The sequence below is a fragment of the Etheostoma spectabile genome, chromosome 2 (genome assembly GCF_008692095.1).
Source record: "Etheostoma spectabile isolate EspeVRDwgs_2016 chromosome 2, UIUC_Espe_1.0, whole genome shotgun sequence".
NCBI classification, from domain to species: domain Eukaryota; kingdom Metazoa; phylum Chordata; class Actinopteri; order Perciformes; family Percidae; genus Etheostoma; species Etheostoma spectabile.
The window spans coordinates 26721430-26727734 of NC_045734.1; the positions used below are offsets into that span (position 1 = coordinate 26721430).

Sequence of the window (6305 nt, forward strand, 5' to 3'; positions counted from 1 at the left end):
AGTGCTGTCAGTAGCGAGACAAATGAAAACAATCGGTGCAGTCTACATCAAGTTATCCTCCTGCTAGCTTTTGCACCCAACAGGCGTGAACAGGGCAAGTTTTAAACTTGTTTTTAGCCTTTAAACATGTTCAAAATGTCATTACCAGTGCCTAGCTATGTGCAGTTAGTCCTTCCAAATGAGCACAGTGAATGTGACTGCAGTAGATGTGACAGAAAGGCAAAAAAGTTGTGTTAATTCTGCCAGTGATATACCTCTGTTTATTTCCTGTTTTCCCAGTGAAGTCAACACTAGTTTATTGTCAAAATTTGTATGCCTTTCTGTCACATTTACTGCAGTCAAATTCACTGTTTAAGTACAGTTGAGTTAAAGACAATGCACACTCTTGTATTGGGTTTGAGATTTTTCCCTTTGTCGTCTGTAAGCTTACGAGTATAAGTTAGAGGCTATTACTCAGCACGGACTTCTGTATTTCATATCATAAATTGTTATTGTTATGCTATCCCGCTAGCATTGCAATTCTAAAATATTATCATATGATACATTGAAGTGCTTTTTTGTGATTATGGACTCTTTCTTTCAATGATATTCTAGACCTTGCAGAACAGTTAATTCTTTCAATATTGTTCAATGAACAACTTCTAGGTAACGGTTATATGTAGGTTGTTTATGTATAATTTGTATGTAAATTATATAGTATATGAACTGTACATAAATACAGGTTTTGTTATGTTACATTTTCTAGAATGGAGAAATATTTTCATTACATTTAATTTTGGTATTTTGGTTGTTTACGATGTCCTATATTTGGTCTGTGTGAGCGAGGGGAGCAGTTGCATTGTGGTGAAGGGCAGGAAATCACCAACTCAATTAAAAGCAAGGTTGAGGGTCAACCAGAAAAGTAACTTACAATATTTCCTTTGAAATGTACTCCTGGAATTAATCAAACAGTACACATATAGATACCTTAACAGTGTATGCATATCTAAAAGTTGATATTTATTTGGGGAATATTCAAAAAGAAAGAAAAGTCTGAATGTTACATGGGCATGAGTTTGTTTTTTTCAGGACCAAGAATCAGTCCCATATATAGCCATCTAGTGTAGAGGTGCTGCTAAGCTGCTATTTGTGGACACGGCTTTAACTCTCTCCAGGGCTCTTTGTGTGGACTCTGGTCATAGCTGGACAGATAATTGTACATCTGCCCAGAGGATCCCTGGTGTTTACCTCACAGCTCCAGGAAGCGAGGGAAGCGTTTCTTCCTTTGTGGTTTACCCAACCCAGAGGTGTTTGACTCCTGATCTAGACAGCAGAGCAAGATTTCTTTAAAAATGTATACAACTGTCAGTAACAACCAGGGTGCGATTTGTGGAAAAAGTTTTTTTTTTTTAATCATGCATAACAAATTAAATCCCCTTGTCAATGCCACGGATATAGTGCCACTCGGTCTGCCATGCCTAAACACCTATTTATGAATCTCAATATCAAATGGAAAATAATCTCAAAATGAAATAGCACAAGGTGGTGTCAACATAAAACCGCGCTCCAAGCTAGACAGTGGAGTTCTATTTGCAACAAAAACAAAACAAAATCAGTTTACCTAGGAAAGACTCATTCCTTCCTTGGGAAGTTTTGTTCCTAAACTCAACTAGTTGTTTTAAAGCCTAAATGTATCTATCATCGGTGCATGAGCCTAACTTTTTCTGGTTAAACTCAACTATATAGCCTCTGAAAAGCCCGCCATCTGGAGGAGCCTAAGGCCGGCTCGCAGTTACTCAACTGTATAATATGATCTATTGGTGAAGTAGCATTGATTGCTAATAATAATAAAAATAATTCAGCACATGCAGGGATATGTATACCAGAAAGGGGGAAATAGTAAGGATAGGATCTGAGTACGTCTCAGAAATTAATTGTCGCTCCCATCCCATCCCGGGATTGCCCGATCCATGACTGCCCCCCCAAAATAAATCCTGTCCTGCCAGATCCCCAGAGAAAGACTCCCGAATACCATCCCACCCCCGTTTCGTTCCTTATGTTGTTTAAGAAAGTTATCAGACTCAACATTGAGAATGACTACCGTACCGCTCTAATGGTCACCCTCTAAATGAAATGTGCAAGAGTCTGGTAAGACCAGGCTAATAAAAAATATCTTACAATAGGAAATACAGTAGTGGGCAGGGGTTTAAATTAACTTTTTGGATTACCAGCCAACATTGCTAGTAGATTTTTAAAGTTACCAACCAATCAGACATTCTACTAGCCACTCAAACACACTGTTTTAGTTTTTATCCTAACTAATTTTTCTACTTAATTTTAGCTCCTCTGGTTTGTTTCATGCCTTCATGTCTTCTCCATTTCAGCGTAGCTCGTAATTGATGCCACACACGCTAGGCACTAGGGTTTTTATGTTTTTCCCAAAACCCCATTAGATGATTCAGATTCCAGAATCCTGGGAAATAGCTGTTTTTATTTATTTATTTTTTTAGTCTAAGTAATGCATCGATATTATTCAAGTATGCATTCCCAAATCCCAAATCGAAATTTTTTATATTATTTGTATTATTATTTGGGCAAAATTACACAGTTTATGTCCATCATCAACACAGTTTGCAATGATCAATTCTGCTGCGTGATCAAGTGAGCTGCGTCCGTGACATCTGCTGCAGCGCTGATTATGAAAATGCCAGGTGGATTGTCTGTGTCTTGTTTTCTGAAAGTCTAGGCAACCCGTATAAAACCAATATTTTACAGAACTCCATTATACAAAGTAATGAAATGTGCTAAAGTAAACCATTGAATGATTCCTAAACCATTCTATTAAACAAAATCCATTCTGTGGCTGTTGAGATTTGTATGCAAGGTATCAATTGGTCTCCGAAGTATATTGTAGTGAGACAATTTTCCTTTCAGACAAAGTATAAAAAAATATCAGCATAAACATTAGAACAAAAAATAAACAACCGAATAACTTTCTTTTTGTACGTCCTTTGGTATTGTAAAATCTCCCCTCTTGCGGAAAAAAATTATACTAATGTTGTTGCAGTTCCCACTGGTCCTCAGTAGAAGTATATAAATGTCATAGATTAGGCTACATTAAAAACTGGTCGTGACTCATCATTTTAAAACCTGGCACGTTCGATGTGAAAGCTTTGCAGCAATTTGTTTCCATTTCTGGAGTTGTAACCATTATAAATGACAATAAAAGCTTAACAAGATTGTGTGCATGTCAGAATGAACTGATCGGTTTTATCTTTTCTCAGTAAGAGCTGCATTGTGTAGTCTGTCTGTAACAACCTTGACTGTTAATGGGCACAATGATGACTAATTTCCATCTCAACTGACAAAAAAGTATCTCAAAAAGCAACATCTTCTTCTTCTTCTTCTTCTTCTTCTTCTTCTTCTATGTAAAAACACATAATAAAAGCTTAAATATTAATATTTTTCTATTACCCCCAAAGTAAAAAGTAGTGGAAGACATACTCAGATCCTTTCCTTACAAGTGCAAAATGTTTGAAATATTTAAAGCAAAACTACTTCTACAATCTGTTGTTTATTTTATAAAAGTAATAGATGTAATGTCTTAATCTGTAAAGTGAGGGTAGTGAAGTGGATTAGAAGTAATGTAGGAAGTACTTAAAAAAAACAGCTTAAGTACATTACTTCAGTTATTGTACTTAGTTACTTTCCACCACCAAAGTTAAATAAAAAAAGGACGAATATTCTTCCGATTTTTTCTGTATCTGTTTCTGATGTCAACACAGGTGATAAAGGAGACAGAGGCGACAAGGGTACACCTGGCAAACCCGGCTTAGAGGGACCCCCCGGCGTCCGAGGACCCATGGGACCTAAAGGCCCCAAAGGCCAGGCGGGCACCCCTGGAGATGCCTGCAAGATCCCTCACTCCTCCTTCTCGGTGGGACGCCGCAAGTCCCTGCACAGCGTGGACTACTACCAGGCGCTGGTGTTTGACACGGTGTTCGTCAACCTCTACGGCCACTTCAACATGTTCAAAGGCAAGTTCTACTGCTACGTGCCGGGGATCTACTTCTTCAACATTAACATCCACACCTGGAACTTTAAGGAGACCTACCTCCACCTGATGCACAACGACAAGGAACAGGTGATCCTGTACGCTCAGCCCAGCGAGAGGTCCATCATGCAGAGCCAGAGTGTCATGATGGACCTGGCTCTGAATGACGAGGTCTGGGTGCGACTCTACAAGAGGGAGAGGGAGAACGCCATTTACAGTGACGACGTGGATGTTTACATCACCTTCAACGGATACCTCTTGGCACCTAGCATCCAGTAAAAAAAACAAAATAATAATAATAAAAAGGGAAGGAAGTAGGGCTGGGTATCAAATTCAATACTTTTTAGGAACCCATCAAATTGCCTCTGAAGTATCAAGTATCGAAAAATACCTCGTCATTCAATACCCAAATTTCAATATCTCATCAGAGGTGAGCCAATCAGTATTCCGCATTGTTCCACTACATCTAAAAATGTCGGATGTCTAACGTTACACGTCATAAATACACGCCGTAAAACCTCGACGTTACGCAGAGACAGGCTTATGTAGTAGGAGCTGAAAATAAATAAAAAGATCTGTGCCATAATGTGTAATGTTGTAAAAAATTTAGTTTTATAAAATTAGTATCGAAAAAAAGTATCCTTTCACAAAGTATCAAAGTCACAGTATTGGGTATCGGTACCGGTATTGAATATGTTTGAACAATACCCAGCCCTAGAAGGGAGGGAATAACGCGAGGAGTGGCAGAATCTTTGGATTGGATTTTTTGGGTCTTTTTGCGATGGATACTGCTTCATGCCAAGAAAGTACAGAGGAGACTGAACTCGACTAAACAGAGGACATTACAAGTTTGGTGCTTATTAAAGTAAAACATGTTCAGCTTGGAGAGGAATATACTGTGCTCTCTTAAATAAGAACTGGCCGAAAAATATATGTATCAAAAGGAACAATGAAAAAAAGAGACAGGGTAACACAGCACACAATTAGGAAGAATTGTTTACTGCCTTTGCACTAGATTTACACTTTTGTACAAAGTGAATTTATTTTCCTACTTCTGTGCTGTTTCCTCTCCACTCATTTCAGGGATGATGTGCATAAACACAAGTTATACACGTATCAGGAATCCCGCATATGTGCAATCCATTATGTATCAGTGCCATGAACAGAGAGGTTAAAATGTGTTTGGGTGGACTGCTGTCCATACCTTTAAAAAAATGTCTCTTTTGTGCACTTACAGTAGATGTAAAGGGTTAGTTCACCCAAATTGCAACAAAACCATTGGTCTACTCAACCCTTATGGTGTCTCACACATCTACCATAAGTACTTCAAGACATTTGTCCACCTAATGTGTCCTATCTTTAGAGTATTTCACAATTTCACTCGATTCAAAGAAAGTGAGACCCAACCCCCGTCCATGTGGAGAAAATAATTTAAGAAGTCAGTGTCCTATGTAAATAAAACATGCTGAAAAAAATTACAAATGTTCTTTTGGATTTGTCTCACAATTTTTAAATTGATTAGAAAATGGTCTTCAGTTAAAATGAGAGTTTTGATAATTTCCATAGATTAGTCTTTGGAACTCTGGAATTAGTTTCTATGATTTCACATTTGTTCCGAGGACATATATTTATAGCGCATCATGCTGCTGCTGATGTGGGCCGCTCAGGTTTTATTTTAGGGTTAAAAAATATATACATTACATTTTTACAGTCTTAAACAATAAAACAAACAATTGATCCTCACTATATCATCTAAACTTTTGTTCTCCTGGTGCATCACAGGTGTGTAATGTCATGGCTTATGACAAGTCCCATGTGCATCTGAGCCCCAAATCACTTCCTACGTACATCCTAAACTACCAAAATAAAAGACTTCCTTATAGAGATGAACGTTATTGGTTGTGGTACTCAAAGCAATGCATCCTTCCAGAAACCAGAAACTTTTTCATTGGGACTGCTTTCTTCTGAATAAATAGTACCAATGAAAACAGTCAAACCTTTAAAACCTTTAAAACTTAAAAAAACAACAACTTTAAATTGGATTAAAATGATCTGCCTACCCAGGATCAGGAGGGGGAAATCATTTTTCTTGTAATTTTGGTGAACTCACCCTGAAAATATCCCAACATATCAGAATTAAAAATAAAGGTGCTTTATATCCAAATGCAAGAATGCATTGGGTGTTTTAATGATCAAATTTGATGTAGTCCTACAGAGACTTCAAACTGCAGAGCAGTTTATGTAAATAGCTGTATAATATCTGTCTTTATAG

At 37.6% G+C, this 6305-nt stretch overlaps 1 protein-coding gene and 1 long non-coding RNA gene across 2 annotated transcripts in view; one reads left to right on the plus strand and one right to left on the minus strand.

The window, feature by feature from the left end:
- Window positions 1-4444, minus strand: part of LOC116701092 (uncharacterized) — a 15648-nt gene extending 11204 nt beyond the window's left edge. Inside the window, exon 1 of the long non-coding RNA XR_004334816.1 lies at window positions 4374-4444. This is a non-coding gene — a long non-coding RNA (uncharacterized LOC116701092). The remainder of the gene's footprint in view (window positions 1-4373) is intronic.
- The window catches only part of c1qtnf6b (C1q and TNF related 6b), a gene marked incomplete at its 5' end in the record, with an annotated part of 12306 nt that extends 6274 nt beyond the window's left edge, over window positions 1-6032 (plus strand). Inside the window, 1 exon segment of the mRNA XM_032534576.1 lies at window positions 3765-6032. Within this exon segment, the coding sequence (XP_032390467.1) occupies window positions 3765-4312 (548 nt within the window). The 3' untranslated portion in view covers window positions 4313-6032.
- Between the last annotated feature and the right edge of the window lie 273 nt (window positions 6033-6305).